At 45.6% G+C, this 15,686-nt stretch overlaps 1 protein-coding gene across 1 annotated transcript in view; it reads left to right on the top strand.

Annotated features, from left to right (window-relative positions):
- Positions 1 to 15,138, top strand: part of LOC103924192 (mitogen-activated protein kinase kinase kinase MLT) — an 89,746-nt gene extending 74,608 nt beyond the window's left edge. Inside the window, exons 17-20 of the mRNA XM_009332684.1 lie at positions 7,169 to 7,285; positions 8,817 to 8,891; positions 9,930 to 10,080; positions 14,377 to 15,138. Of these exons, the coding sequence (XP_009330959.1) occupies positions 7,169 to 7,285; positions 8,817 to 8,891; positions 9,930 to 10,080; positions 14,377 to 15,056 (1,023 nt within the window). The 3' untranslated portion in view covers positions 15,057 to 15,138. The remainder of the gene's footprint in view (positions 1 to 7,168; positions 7,286 to 8,816; positions 8,892 to 9,929; positions 10,081 to 14,376) is intronic.
- Positions 15,139 to 15,686: the final 548 nt, after the last annotated feature.

Genomic DNA, 15,686 nt, shown 5'->3' with positions numbered 1-15,686 from the left:
AAGGTAAGGAGCAGAGCCTCTTCAAAACCATCTGCTAACTGTGTGAACTATTTTCTAGCCTTGAATATCCAAACTGGGATATATTTTAATGCTATTATTTAAACGCGTAGTGCAAAAGTGAATATAATATTAAGGCTACTTTAGAGAGACATTGTGACCAACTCTTCATGCGGAGAAACCCGGGCTGGCAAAATGCAGGCAGTACTAGACAAAACAGTACTGAAATAGTTGTTGTAACTGGAATGCAGTTTCACAAGTACTTGAGACCGTTTCTGCTGCTTCTTCCTCTATACCCTCCCACTACATCAACACTCATAAAACCTTTACTTTCTTAAAAATAATTCCTAGTTCAGACAGACGTGATATAACATCACCAGTTTAATTTGCCGTGTAAGGTACTCCTCACATTACAAATGTGGCAAAAAAAATAAAGCAAGGGCTGAGGTCTAAAATTTAAAATTCCAGTTTTGTAGTTTTTCAGTCATATGTATTCCCCATGCTCTGTAGGTATTTTAACCCACTTCAGTAAGTAAAGCTGGCAGAGGAATTGGTTTTATCTGAGCCTTCCTTTGCAAGATACTTGCAAGTACCTTGACTTTCTAACGTGGGGTTATTTAACCTTATTTCAAAACCTCATCTTCTAAAGCCTCTCTCTTTAATTACATCTCAAGTAAGTAGCTGTGTTTGTGTGCCATTTTCACAGATTTGTTCCTATTCTAATAAGTAGTCAGTAAAGGGGTAAATATTTTGTGAAGGAAAAAAATTACTTAAGCTGTAAAATAAAACCACAGCCACATTTAAATATACACCATTAGGAACCGGTTAACGTAGTCCGCCAAGGAGGTATATCAGTGGTAGGGTGTTAGAAGTTTAGTGCAGGTGATCTGAGCTCCTTGTGTTTTCTTTCAAAGAGGCTTTTCTGGACCATGTATTGTTTTTACGTGAGGTGGAGCTGGTATAACTCCGTCACCTCCACTGAGATTGCTCCAGCTGTAGCATCCATGTGTAACTGAGGTCAAACTCAAGCCTACACCTTGTGTAGGCAGTGCTGAGCCAGGGATTCCCATCAGAAATGACTCTGTAATTCTGAAGAGGCATATAGACTTTTCAGCTAGGTAATTTGCTCACTTGACTTTCTAGACTTCTTAATCTCAAGCTGTATTTTTATACCTTGGCCACTCTGAATTAACTTGCTGCCTTCCACATGTTGTCTCTCACGTGTACAGCCTCGGTCACAGATACGTCTGCAGAAGCACAGACAGGTTCCCAGTGGCCTGTAGGCTTGGCACATGTCCTCTCCAGACAAAAGCCTGGAAGAGGAGCCTCTGGCCCCGGCATGCACAGGACATGTCCAGCGGCCCTGCCATGCCTTTCCCGAGCTCCTGTGCACCCTCGTCCCTGCGGCCGACGTCCCACGTGGCTGCAAGCCGCCGTGTGTGAGCTGTAGCCTCCGCACGCTGCCCCACTGTTGGTGGGGACGTGGTGCCTGCATGGCTCCAGCGCATTGTCCCCACGAGCGGTCCACGGGAAATGCCACTGGAGGACAGGGCTGGCGCAGACAGCACGGGAGGGCACCCACGCAGCCCTCAGGGAAGGGACTCGTGTTCTTCATGCTTCCACCTTTACAATCCCGCTGTCGCAAGCAGGCTGCTCGTGTGGATGATGATGCCTGCGACCACAGCAATCCCCATTTGCTTCTGATCACATGGCAAGGGCAGCTTTTGGTAAGCACTACGGCAAGGCTCAGGACTGCTGTTATCGCAGAGCTCTCCGTCTCAGCTGCTGCAACCCGCTCTTCTTGGGGCACCAGCCCCCAGCCTGTAGCGGCACCTGGTATTTACCATTATGTTCCCCTCTGTGGCGGCACAGAGCTTCACAGCGCTGGATGCTAAAGGCACTGTCAGGGGACGGATATTTTTGGTATGGCTGGGTAGTCTGCGTAGGTGTTAAAAAGGTCTCGTGCTTCTCCAGGCGAAGCTCCAGCCAGCCAGTGCCTATTGCCTCGCGGAGGAGTAAGGGCTCCAGCTTTCGGGAGGAGGCACCCAGGCAACTGATAACATAAATATATCTTTTTCTTGCTTTGTTTCTGTACGTTTTAAGACCATCTCTCTCGGAAGGCCTCCCCTCCGCCCCTGTTTTTTTCTGCCTGCACAGCTGAAACAAAACCGGCGGTGGAGCCACCTTCTCTCGCTGGAGCCTGGCTGGCAACAGCCTGCCCTGACCTGAGACACCAGCTATTGTTAAGGGTATAACACATTTACATATTTTGCAATAAAACATCAGTTATTTGCATTACTGTGTCAAGTTTTATTTGATTCTTTCACCTAAAAATGACTCATTTTCCTTTCTTGTATTTTAAAAACCAACTACTCTAAGCTTGTTTGAGAATAATCAAAAATTGCCCATTTAGCTAGAAGTCATTTTCTTTTCAAAAGGCAAATGTTATTTAATCTTTCAGCTGTTCATTGTGCCATCATAAATACTTTCTTTTCAGCACAGTTGTGGGGACTGAAATGAGCCCACTAATTGCCTCCCATTTCGACTGACATGTGGTGGTTTAGTGGAAAGAGAACACAGCGGGGAGAAGGAAATAGGAGGCTGAGAAAATGAGAGCTAATTATTTTCACTGCCTCATGTCAGGCTCTGTGTCAGCCTTGTTTTTACAAACTGGAAGGTTTAGCACTAAATAAAACAAACTGGCGTCATGTTTTTATATACTGGCAGTGTCATGGAAGCAGCTGCACATCTCAAAGACAATATAATGCCTGCATTCGCATGGACACCATCTGACAGCCACTGTGAGCCACTGCTAATGAGGATATCACAGTGGTGCCAAGTGAAAGGTGCTGAATTATGTATGATTCTTCATCAGTGCAGCAATAGTCCTGTACATCATTATGAGACATTGTTTTGCTGAAGAGATTAAAACATTCTTAGTTCCAGACCCTGCAACCTATACACGCTACAAGAGGTTATTAATGGAATTTTTAGGGAGAGTTTCTTGTGGATTTCTTTTTGGTTAAAAATATCTCATGGGACAAAGCCGTGGTGGGTCATGACACTATATATATAAAGAAGAGAAGCAAATTAACCATAATTGTGTTATCTTCCTTTAAATCCAGAATAATAAAATATAGTGTAGCACGGTGATACATAATGATAAATAACCCAAGTGCTGTCACTAGATGTTCAACTCTAATGCCTTTAAAACAGCAGGTTTCAGCAGCTGAGATAGATAATAGCTAAGAATGTAAAGGAGCTTCTGGGGACCTAAATCATCAACATGCTACTACTTTTAGTACCAGCATGACCAACATTTTTTTCATATTTGTTTCATCTTGCGTTACATCTTACTTTTCTTCTAATATCCAGTTGCCTGCTACAATGCCATTTCCATTTTTTCTTCAATCTTGGGGAAAAAAAAAAAAGGTTTATTGCAACCACGGATTTTAAAACGAATCCTGGATTTGGGCCTCCTTGAAAAATGAGGTGTCTCCCCAGCAAGGGTTTTATGCTGTTGTTGCAGAGACATGTTTGTTGTTTAAAGCCTGTGCCTGATCTTTTTCATTTCCCTTTCGGTTTTTGTTGCAGACGTTAGCGCATATGGGGTTAAAGGAGTATTGTCACCACAGTAAGCTGGAGACTTAATTTTTAAAGTGTTCTTATTTTCTGTTTCAAAGCTGAGGAGAAGTGGCTCAAAATACATGTGTGATTTGCTTTTCTTTTCTACAATCATTTGCAGAGGCTGCTGATTTATTGGCTTTGTCAAAGTGTTATTTGGAAATGCTTTGCACACAAAGTTTTGCTGGTTGTGCCTCTCAGTTCTGAAATGAGATTTTTTTTTTTTAAAACAAAAAGCTGAAATTCTTTATTTAAATCAAAATCGAGCAGGTAAATATTGGGAGGTATTTTAATGCTTGAATTACAAGATGTCCAGGGAAATCTCTTTGAAGGACTTGTGTAAGTATATTTATCAACCAGACATTTTGAACAAGCCATTTCCAAATTATTTTCCCACATACGTCTGGCACTAAATGTAGTCTCGATCCAAGAAGTCTTATGGCTCCAATTCATCAAAGAATTGAAATACGTATACTTGGTTGTTCTAGCCAAATTTTTGCTTAAGTGGCTGAGCATCTCTCTCCTATTCATTGCTAAATAAGAACCTAGAACTCGACTGGAAAACAGGGAATATGTCCCTTTCTGCAGCACACAAATCTCGCACTATTTACTGTGTGGTTGAACAAAATGGTTACCAAGTTTGTAAGACAAGTAGCCGCCTACTTATCTTAGATCTTTCCCAAGTGCCTCGATTGAAAAGTCACCTAGCTGCCGTCTTTTCTCCTTCCTTTTCCTTCCTTCCTTCTCTCTTTCTTTCTGTCTTTTCTATCTTTTCTCTTTTTCTCCCAGCCTCTCCTTCCGTTTCTCTCCTCTCTTTATTTCACTGTCTTTCTCTCTCTCTCTTTCTCTCTTTCCCCTTTCCACTGATGATTTTACAATAATGCAAAATGAAAACCTTTCCAAATAAAACAAGACACATATTTTTGAGTGACCAGAGAGGGTATGCTTAGTGTTAATTTGCCCTTTTGGTATCTGCGCAGTGTGGCTGGAGAGGACTCCAAGGAGGACCGAGGGTTTGGGGGCTGGATTTGGAGGATGAGAGAATGTATTTCTTTCTTTGAAGCTGCAGTTTGGAGCCGGGGAAGGCGGTGTTTGTGCAGGGCTCGTGCATCCACAGCTGCGTGGGGCAGCCTGATTTGTTACCGCACAGAGAGGGCTCTTGCGTGCGTGGCAGATCCGGCGAGTGGCCGGGCGCTGGCAGGTGCCCACCGCCTGCCAGACCCTGGATTTAGACAGCTTGTCAGCCTTTTCTTTAGAGATGGTCATTTGATTTATGTTGTTTATTAAAATGAGCTCATGTTTGTTAGATCTTGTCTGTAGGGAGATGTGAGTGAACAGCACAAAATCCTGAGTCGTGAAGGCACAGGAGCCCTGGCACAAGGTGTGGCTCTGGCTCTCAGGTGCTTGGCACTGGTCTCACGGCAGGAGATGCGCTGAATTAACTGGAGGATAGTATTTTATGTCAATGTTTTGTTCTTTCCTTGGCTCAGGTGTTTTTGTAAAACTTACAAATGTCATCAAGCATCTTGTCTCTAACCTCAGGTTCGATCTGCAATAGGGAATCCAGGTAGCATGCATTTAGGAAGTCCTGCAAAAAAATCTGGCAACAAGGATAGTGTGGGCAGGGACAGGAGCACAGTTTGAGAGGCGAGGAGGTGTCAAAGACAACTCGCTTCACTGTTGCTGTTCAGTTACATAGCATGTACAGTCCTCAGCCGATGTCAGGGCTGGTGCGTCATGCTGTAGCTACCTGGGAAGAGACAGGCGTAACCCTGGGTTAGCTCACAACCCAAAAAAGCAGGACAGAAAAAGGACATGCAAAGAGATGCAGTCCATGATTAGGAAACAGGCACAGGGCAACTTCGGTGCCTTATCAGGTTGCGCAGGAAGCCAATGGCAGAACTGGAAACTGAACTTGGCGCCCCTGAGTCTCGGTCTGGTGCCCCGACTGCTGGACCGCGGTTCCCATCGCTCAGACTCGCACCGGGGCGATGTGAAAACCAACTCACACGTCCACCCTGCTCGTAAAACGCGGAAGCTTTCAATGGGGACAGATGGACACACAGGGCCAAATGCTTTCATAAGCATAATCTGTTGTTGCGGTTCAGAAATGATTATACTCCAGTTTTCTTTTATCTTGGAATTGCCAATTCAATGCCTGATTGAAAGCTTTGAGACTTCTGAGGGCTGAGCTCCTACGTTACATTTATGAGAGATGCACGTGCAAACACTAGCAGATAATCGCATGTGCGAACGGATACTTTTTAGGCTGCTGTACGTTTGTGTGTGCAAATAACTGCTTACGCAAGCCCTTGGCCCTAAGCGGCCATCTGTGTCCGCATTGAAAGTTTTTGCATTTTCTGAGCAGAATTGAGAAGACTGCATCCTGCAAACGCGGAGACCGCACCTGCCCGGCCGGCAGCGTGTGGCAGACACAGACCGTCCTGAACCCCTGGCACGTCTGCAGGAGCTCCTGTCTCTGTGAAGGGCAGATCCCCTCCTGCCTGCATGGAGATGGAGACACTCTGCTTCACTGTAGCCCTGTTGGCCCCCAGGGGACTGATTTTTGGAGGAGCTCAGCGCACCGGACAGTATCTAATCCCCAAAGAACCTGCTGGGCACACCAGCAAATGTTGGCTGGTTTGCACCATGGACAGGCAGTCTCCGGTCCCCAGTGGGAGCCTCCCTGGCCACAGGCACAAACCCTGATCCCAGCACTCAGCCCGTGCGGCATGTGCTGCAAGATGCTGCCAGAGCCATCAGCTTCTGCAGGCTCACACCTGTGAAAAGTGTTGGATGTTGGCCCCATGTTCAGCTCATGGGATTATTTAAGGATACCTTTCATCGCTTTGGTTTATTAGACTCACTATGATTATTTTCTAAGCTGAGTTTGCTTGTAATTAATAGTGCGATTGGAGGTGAGCAGAAGTTGAGGATGCTCAGTGCCTAGCTGGGCACTCAGTATCTGAAATAATTGAGCTGTAATAACCAGCTCATCCTCTTGCCCATTATTTGAGTGACTGTCTTAACGGTGTTTCATGGACACCGGTCTGTTTCACAGATGCAGGTCATTTGTTCCCGGGTTCACTGGGAGGATGTGTCCTTGGGGCTGGCTGCCGGCACTGGCTGTGACCCCCGAGTGGCAGCCTGTTGATCTGCCTCCACGCAGGTGTGGCAGAGCTCCTGCGCTGCCCACTCGAACGGGCTGTCCATCCAGGTGGGTGAAGCCACCGTCCTCCTGGGGCCCTTCAGGGGATCCACACCTCTGAAGACATCCAGACCTGTCAGCGTGGCGACTGTCTCTCAGGGTTGAGCTAAGAGGAGAGCGAACAAGAGAACCTGAGGGTTTTCCATTATCAACACTTCTACTGGAAAACATGCATATCCTCAAATACGTATACGTTCTTTATCTTTCTCATTGGGTTATTTTTTTTCCCCATATATTGAGGATTAGGTTTTGGGTTGTTTTGGCTTTCAGTTTTGTTTCATTTTGGGTTTTTTTTATTTGTATTCTAACAATCCAGCATTTTTTTATTATTATTCATAGGATTGTAAATGGAAAATGTACATGGAGATGGACGGGGATGAAATTGCAATAACCTACATAAAAGATGTGACATTCAACACTAACCTACCTGATGTAGAGATTTTAAAGATGACAAAGGTATTTACAGCCGTAAAGCTTTCACGAATTCACAGATCTCAAACAAAGACATTAAAATACCACAGCAGTCGACTTTTGTGCTTGCAGAAGCTCAGTCTCTTGACAGCTTTTAAATAAAATGCACATTTTAAACAGGTTTGTATCATAATAGGAGTTAGGTATTTTCGTTCTCTTTTAAGCTGACAATAATGTTAACAATAGAAAAATAAGAGAAGGAACTAATTTATATTTTCTTGTTTTAATTCCATGTTATATCCTCTGAATTTATTACCCCTTTTAAAGGAAAGAATGTTCAAACAATTACTTTCCTTTTCAAGAGAAGAAAGTGATTTAAATGTTCCAGTTTGAAACTTCATGTGATTTGTCGGGTATTTTTTTTCTTTCTTTCTTTTTTTGACATGGTTTTAGAACTTTTACATGGTTCTAAAACTCCCTCTTTCATGCAACGATGGGTTGCAAAGACTGAAACCCATCAACAGACAGTACAGCACTGAATATCTGCAATTCAGTGTCACTGGGCATTTTACCTTATTTCAGAACCTGCCTGTAAATATTTACCAGCCAGCATTTAGACTGCTTGTACCGTAAGCAACGGAAGCTTTGTTAATGCAGAGGGCATTCTGTTTGCTGTTATTTTAGTTGTTTGTTTTTATTAATATGCTCCACTTGATAATAGCTAACAAAATAAATTTCTAAATGAAAAAATACACAGCTTGATTACCAATTAGGATGCTGCTCTAATGTGCACTGATTAAAAAAAACCCCAAACTCCTGAATGCTTTTAACTGTGAATTTTTTGGGCAAAATTTTGAGGGAATGTTTGCTTATTTTTTCTGAAGGAAAAACTGAAAATCAGATTCTCAACAGTCAGAATTTTAAGGAAAATGTGAAAATATGAGTATTTGCCAAAAAGGATTCTCATATTTAATTCACGCTAATACTATTTTTATAGTTAGTCATTTCTGGAACAGCACTTGTGATTTTTTAAATTATTATTATTTTTTTTTCTTATTTGGTTTTTGGGGTTTTTTGTTGCAAAATAGTTTTCTGTTTAATTTTCATCTTGGACATTTTAATTTTTTCCTTAAAAAAAAAAAGGCTTAAAGTTAAACTAATAACTAGATACAATAACATTAACTTTTCACATACTTCAACATTTTTTTATATCTGTCAGGGAATATCTCCAAGAATCTCTAAATATTTGTTCTTGCTGGCCTCTGTAAGTCTAGCAGAAAAAAATCTGTACGCGCACAAAAATGAAGAACATTTATGCCCCCATGAAAACATTCCATGTTGTCTTACCTACTGTCTGTTATTTATAGAAATCTCTTCTCAGTTTCCTTTTGCAAACAAGGAAGTAAGTAATTCCAAAATATATTGCTTTGTCTCATAAGATTTTAAGAAAAGTATTGATGTTAACAATATGGAAACGGATGAAAAAAGGCAAATGTTGAAAGTATCTTTGGGGTGTTTCAGAAACAAGTCAGGAGATGAAAAGCACCTTATAAAACTCCCACCATGTTTTTTTCAGCCACCATTTGTAATGGAGAAATGGATTGTGGGGATAGAAGAACACCAGTCTGTAGAATGTGTTGTTACGTATGAGGTAAGCTCTAAAAAACAAATAAAAAAATTGTTTGTCCAAGATAAAACCTATGTGGGAGGTGTGGAAATAGCATCCTCTGGCTTTGTTATATCCTATAATCAAGTCTCAGCAGCTTATAATTAATTGTAAAATCTGAAGTTCAGAGCAAAAGCTGGATGAGGTTTACAGAGACAGCTCTTTTTCTCAAGGACAAAAACTCATTTTGCTTTAAGTGTAATGGTCAGTGTTGTTTGCATTACTTGACGAGACTGTTTTTTACGTTTTCAATGAAGTGCTAATTAGGGGAGCAGAGAAGCAACAGGAGAAGAAAGAAAATGAAAGGCCAAGAGTAAAATAATATAAAATAAAACCCGGGAAGACAATTTAATATGATAGAAATTAGCCTTTGTAAGAAGAGTTTGCAGTTACTTACAGAAGTGTTTTTATAAAGACCAATGCTGTGCATCACAAGGAGGCTAATAATTGAGATTCCAGCTCTGTCCTGAGCAAGGATTCAAGCAGTGATGGAGATACAGGGAAATCCTGGACCTTGCTTGCCCGTCTCAGAGGTGAAGAACAGTAGTTTTCTTTCAGCCTGAAGTTTCTCACAGGAGTCACAGGCCCTTAACAGCAAATTGAAGAGCTTGATACTCCAGGAAAGTTTTGTGGAGGGTCCCCCTGCAAGGACACCTGCTTAGTCCTACCTCTTTTAGCAGAAAGCACTGCCCATTTGACCCTCACATTAATATAACTAGTAAAATATATTTTTGTGTTTGTAGAGGAAGGCCTTCAGATCTTTCCTCCACATGGTACATGAATTGAAACAGTTAGTCACTACCACATTTTTAGCATAATCACAAAATACCAGCCAAAATTATCTAGAGTCTAAAAATACTTAAGAACTGGCTAAGTGGTTTTGCAAAACAGACTCTATATTGAAAACGCTGCTGCCGCCCAGGCACTAGTGGAAGTTCCCTCGTAGTAGAGCTTAGTGGGTTGTGTGTTGTTATGTCCTCATGTGCATTATGTCCTCATGCATGTTGTGTCCTTCCTGAGCAGAGTGATGTTAGAGCTCCCAAAACCACCAGGCATATCCAAGCTATCTGCTGGAGCAAGGTGAAAGCACAGGATGAAGTCGAGACAGTACAGCTCATGATACAGACCTCGCTCCCCAACTCGGAGGGGAATTCACGGAGCAGATCCGACTCAAGTAAGTCAGTACATGCAAACTTTATTGCTGACATGGGCAAGGCGTATACGGGGAGAACAGCAAAAAGTCAATGCCATTATTCTGTTCCAACAGCAGAGCACACCTTGCAGCGTCAGTTGGCGTTGTGGTCCTTGTGGTGTCTTCGTAGATGCATGCAGGAGCACCCTGGCATGTCTGACTTAGCTTAAAGGCTAAACTTTGGGTAGTAACACTTTCTATATTACAATGTGATTTAAGGGGGATGACCTGTATGCTCCTTTAGAAAACATGCTGGAAGCAGTCCATGGCGATTAGCTACAAATCTTTCATCTACTGTAGTCACTTGCAGTTGCACATCAACAGCAGAGCTCAGATCCTTCTGCTTCAAAACCCTGAATGCTTCACATCTGCCAGTAGCAAGCAGCCTTAAATCCTGACACTTTTTCAACCCCTTCCTTGGGTCGGCTTTGGGTCAACCTTTCGATCCCCTCCAGTGTAGCAGGTCACTGGGAGAGGTGTTTCTGCCTACGGTCCAGGCTTCATCCCCTCTCTGTTGGCATAAGTGTACACATCCGCAGTAGCCTTTCCATGATGGCAGGCCTGCTTTTCTCCAAAGTCTGCTTGTGGATGCTGGATCGGGGGATCAGCCGGCAAATCTGCCCTTCTCCTCCAAATCCACTCCTCTTCACCAAGACAAGAGAGTGCTCAGCTTTGTGGAGCCAAGTGTATTGGCGTAGCAAAAAGATTTGGACTGATTTATAGCACCCACACAAAGTGTGCAGGGCCTGGGGTGAAGATGTGTTTCTCAACCAGGATGTCAGGAAGGCATTTGCTGGGAAAGGAGACAGTCTCACACATCTCTACCCTCTATCTGTTGGGAATAATGGAGTTTTCCACAGCTGCTTTGAGGATTTTGGGAGCCGGTGCTTTCAGCAGCTTTTATCCTGGCTTTTTCTCCCTGCAACCCAAACTCAGCAGGAGTGCTTCGACCAGCTCTTTCCTCCTGCTCTTGGCCACCCCAGCACACAGGCAGCTTTGCATGGATGTTCTGCTTAGATACAGGGCACCTCCTGGAAGAGATGCGTGGGTGCAGATTGCTCTTGCTCTGGCCAGCGCTCTTGCAGGGGACACACACATACCAAGGCTGTAGCCTCAGAAACTGCACGTGGGGTGGCAAAAAGTCCCCTGTGGGCGATACGCTGTTTTGACGGGTACATGCTGGGTACAGCCTGGCAGACCCCATAGGTGCTGCTGATGTCCTGCTCTGCTGTGAGGAAGAGTGGAAATCTTCCCACTGCATTCTTCCACAGCTCAGCCTGCCCATTTGAGCCAACCCTGGCTCATCATTATCTGACTTCTGGAATAGTGTTCGTTATGGCTTCTGGGACTTGACTTGTTCAGTGAGATAAATTTAATAATACAGTGGGCTCTACACTGCAGTCTTCATTTCCTAACTAAAGTATGCCGCTGACATAGTCAAACTCAATTCAGCTGACTCTAGCACAGTTCTGCCTTTAAGATCTGCTGTTCTTTTTGTAAAGGTGTTTGTTAGCCAAAGCTCTTTTTCTGATTGAGTTCACAGTAGGGCCACAGAAATGTTTGGGTTGGGACAGCTGAGGGGCAGCACAGGAGCTGGAACAAGATACCAGTCAGCGGAGGGTGAACTTCTCCAATTTTGTACACTACTGCTAAATGTAGAAGAATGGCCTCGTGAATTGAGAGGGGCTGGGTTTAGACTACAGACACATCTAAAATGGGTGCTCTTATTCCTAAGCAACTGTGATCCATTTGCAACACAACTGTGTTTTATAACACAGAGGGGACCTAGAGTGTGTCCTAAAGGATACATCTTCTCTGCAGATTAGTTCTGCTAATGGAGGTTACCCTGGTTTTGGGGTGATGAGCCATACAGCTATACCAAAGTGTGGTGTTGTATCTTCACAGGTTGGCTCTGCCGCAGTAAGCTGAGCTGCTTTCATTTTTCTGCGGTAAGCGGTGGGAGAGCTTGTCTGTCCCTTTGGCACATGGAGGAGTTACACGAAGGGCACTAATGTATTGTCAGCACCCAAGTGAATAGGCACAGTTCAGAGGAGGTGGGTTACTAGCCAGCGTGAAAGCTGTGCCTCAGCTCTAGCAAACCTTCTGGCCTGTCTTCCTTACCAGACCACCTACCCCAGGTTTAAAACACCACCAAATCCAAGCACAAAGGTAAGGGTAATATCTGTCTAAGAGGCTAAAATAACCAGCAGTGAAGGTACTACCTCTGTGGGCTGCCACATAGAGCATTTAATTCAGTGTACAGAGTTGGTGGCTCAGAGACCATATGAGGGAGAAGCCCCCCAGCCCACAAGAGGTGAGAGGCAGCCCCACAGGGCACACTGGGAGGTCCCTGCTGAGCAGCTGGTCCCTGGGCTGGCGACTGCAGCTGGCCATAAGGAGTAGGGACTGAACAGCCTGAAGGCGCTGAAGGGAGCCCCTTATTCAGGACAGCATCGGCACTGGTCCCACAGGGCATGTGGTGGCCACCTGAGAGTTGATAACAAATGAAGACCCAAACTCAAGTCCTGAGCCTGCTGCTTCCAGGTTTATGAGGTCTGTGTTTTACATCCACAGCCTTGGTAGGAGGGCACGGGAGAATGGCAGAGGAGATGGTGTCTAGCAAGTACATTTCAGCATGCATGTTTCTTTTGAAACCGTGACTTTCAAGGAGGTTAAGAAGCAGAGAAGGCAATTCCCATCTGTCTTTCCGTGAAAGGAGGTTCATCTCTCAGTGCAGCCAGAGCTATCTGCTGTGGCGGTGTCACACTCACACTTTGACAGGAAAGACAGTTTCCTTTTGACATATTTGACATTAAGTTGAAGTGATATAAATCTCTTGGGATTCAAGCAAAGTCTGGGGAAAGGAGGAATGGAAGAGACCATCCATTACATCTTAACAGGAACAATCCTAACGAGGACAGAGCCACTACCCAGCTCCCACAAATCTCCCCACAGCCGATACAGCATTGCAGCAAGAGGCAGAGGGCCCACAGCATAGGAAGTCTTTCCCTGGAAAACCAGCAAAAGGCAAGAGAGGAGCTGGGGTCCTCTGTTGAAGATAACAACACTCTGATCGCATTTATGCTGCTTCAAGCTGGCGGGGTTATACTTTCCTGTTGGAATGATATTAGCAATCTTTAATGACAAATCATTCAAATCTCTCTAGAGCAAAATTATTTAAGATGCTCCCCATGGGTTTTTGGCCAGAGCTGTGGCCTCGGATAAGAGGAATTCCTAGTCTCTGCTCTACCCATAAAGTAGCAAACCAGGCAGCCCTTGCAGTTCAAATGGAAAATTTACAACAGTTGTATTTGCTGTAGGCTTTCATGCAAACCACAGGACTGACTTTCAAAAGCACTTCAGTCTGATCTCTGGGAGCTAAAACTTTTGTTATGACCCCAGGGCTGTGACAGTAGGTGTGAGGGAACTGTAATACCCTGAGTCGCTCACAGTTAAGCACTGTCTGAGCTATCCTGGCTGAAGCCTGCTGCCTCACCGGCTTTTCCACATACAGTGTTGATTTTCTGCATGAAGCCAGATGGAGAGGTGTAGCTGGGGCTTAGACTCAGTATCTGGAGCATGCAAAGTGGATTGACTTCTGAATTTGTAGTAACAATAACAACTGAAGTGGCTCTGGTTGTTGTGGTGTGTAGCAGTTTGAAGAGAAAATGGAGCGAGAGGAGGTGAGTCTGGGTGCCACTGCAGGGATTTGCACTGGGGTCTGCACCGCCTCCATCTCTGCGCTTGGCTGCAAATGGCGTGACTGTGCTGGGTGGGAGAGACGCAGGTGGAGAGCGATGCTGTAGTGGTGCCGGCACCTTGGGGTGCCCACTCCATGCCTGCTCTGGAGGTCTCCAGGCTCTTTTGCAATGAAAGCTGTGGAGAAATCTGCCGAGGCTACCAAGAGCATCACAGGAAATGTTTAAAACCAGGTTGGGTTAAAAACACGGGGAGACACTTGGGAGTGGGAACCCACCTGAACAGCCAAATGGATGGTTCAGTAAGCGTCTTCTAGTTTAAGCTTCATAATCTGCACTGGCATCAGAAATATTTGCATCACTTGCTATTTTAAAAGTCCAACATTATGTTCAACCGTAACGTTAAACATACTCAAACCTAGGACTATTTGCTGCAAGGCTGGGAGGGAAAGCATGGTTTGAGATATGTTGAGGTTCTTCCGAGAGAAACCCTGGTACCTAACCTCACACCTTCGGTAAACCAGAGAGCGGTTTTCCATCAATTCACAGAAAGCTGACTCCGTTTCCATTTCCCTGCCAGGCATTGACAGCCAGTGGATGCAGACGCTGCGGATGCACCAAATAGCGAAAGCCATTTCTCTCCAGCACGGCCACCCCCACAGCCCGACCACCGTCACCCACTACCTGCCCTACCTTCGCAGTCAGGACTCCTACGCCGCTGCCGTGAGGAGGACACGTGGTCCCGTCAGTTACCAGTTCACGCCCATCAGCCACTCCAGAAACTCTTCTCCCCTCTCGCACAGTTTGATGAGAAACCTCTCGAACCTGCACCTGAACTCGAAAGGCAGCAGCACCTCCAGCACGGCCTCCGACACCCCTTCGGAGAGGGACAGGTCTGCCGGCAAAGGCAGAAACGCCTCGCACAGTGGTAACTCCCGCAGCTCCTCGGATGGGCGGCACAGCAGGACTAGCTCCCCAGTGCCCCCTCGGCACTCGGGAAGAGCCTGCAGGACTTCCTCGCCAGCGGCCCCCCCGGCTGCCCAACACCGCAGGTACCCCCGCAGCCCCCCCCAGCCCAAGGCCATCCCGGGCATGCCCCCACAGGGCGAGAGCGAGCCCAGGAGGGGCGAAGGGGAGAGCAGAGTCAGCGAGGGGGGGTGGATAAAGGTGCAGCATACGAAGAAGCCCCACAGGCAGACTGCCGGCAAGCCAGGGAAGGAGAGGCCCAGGGGCAGCTGGCGGGGCCGGAGGATGTTCTGAGGGAGGAATTTGCCCCTTTATTTAACTGAACGTTCAACCTAGAGAAGATATGCTGGCTCCTATTTAATTCGCCGCACTGAAGCCGGGACGCCACCTCCCCAGGGCAGGAGAGGCCCAGGGGCAGCTGGCGGGGCCGGAGGATGTTCTGAGGGAGGAATTTGCCCCTTTATTTAACTGAACGTTCAACCTAGAGAAGATATGCTGGCTCCTATTTAATTCGCTGCACTGAAGCCGGGACGCCACCTCCCTCGCTGGCCGGCGCAGCCTGGGGCCTACCAGTGGAAAGGGGAGAGCTGCTTGCCTCTCCCCCTGTCACAGTCAGCACTGAGGGATTTCATTTGATTTTCTCCCCTCCCTTTGGCTGCTCATGTTCTCAGCTGGCTGGATATTCACTGATTCGCTTAATATTTCAATAATAAAATCAGTAAGGCACAGCCGGGTGCCATAATGAAAGGCTCTCTGTTTCATCCTCAGGGAAGGAGTTGTGCTGCTACATCTCCCCTCGCCTCGCTTATGTCTCCAGACACCAAGTCTGGCTCTGAGCAGGGTCTCCTCATCCCTTGTTCAATCTGCTTCTGCCAGGGCTATAGGAAGAGGTAGTATTTTTATCAGACCAGCATAGTCTGAAAA

This window comes from Pygoscelis adeliae, unplaced genomic scaffold, assembly GCF_000699105.1.
Source record: "Pygoscelis adeliae isolate BGI_AS28 unplaced genomic scaffold, ASM69910v1 Scaffold160, whole genome shotgun sequence".
Taxonomy (NCBI): Eukaryota; Metazoa; Chordata; class Aves; order Sphenisciformes; family Spheniscidae; genus Pygoscelis; species Pygoscelis adeliae.
The sequence above is the reverse complement of the archived record's forward strand: the minus strand, read 5'-3'. Positions and strand labels throughout refer to the sequence as shown.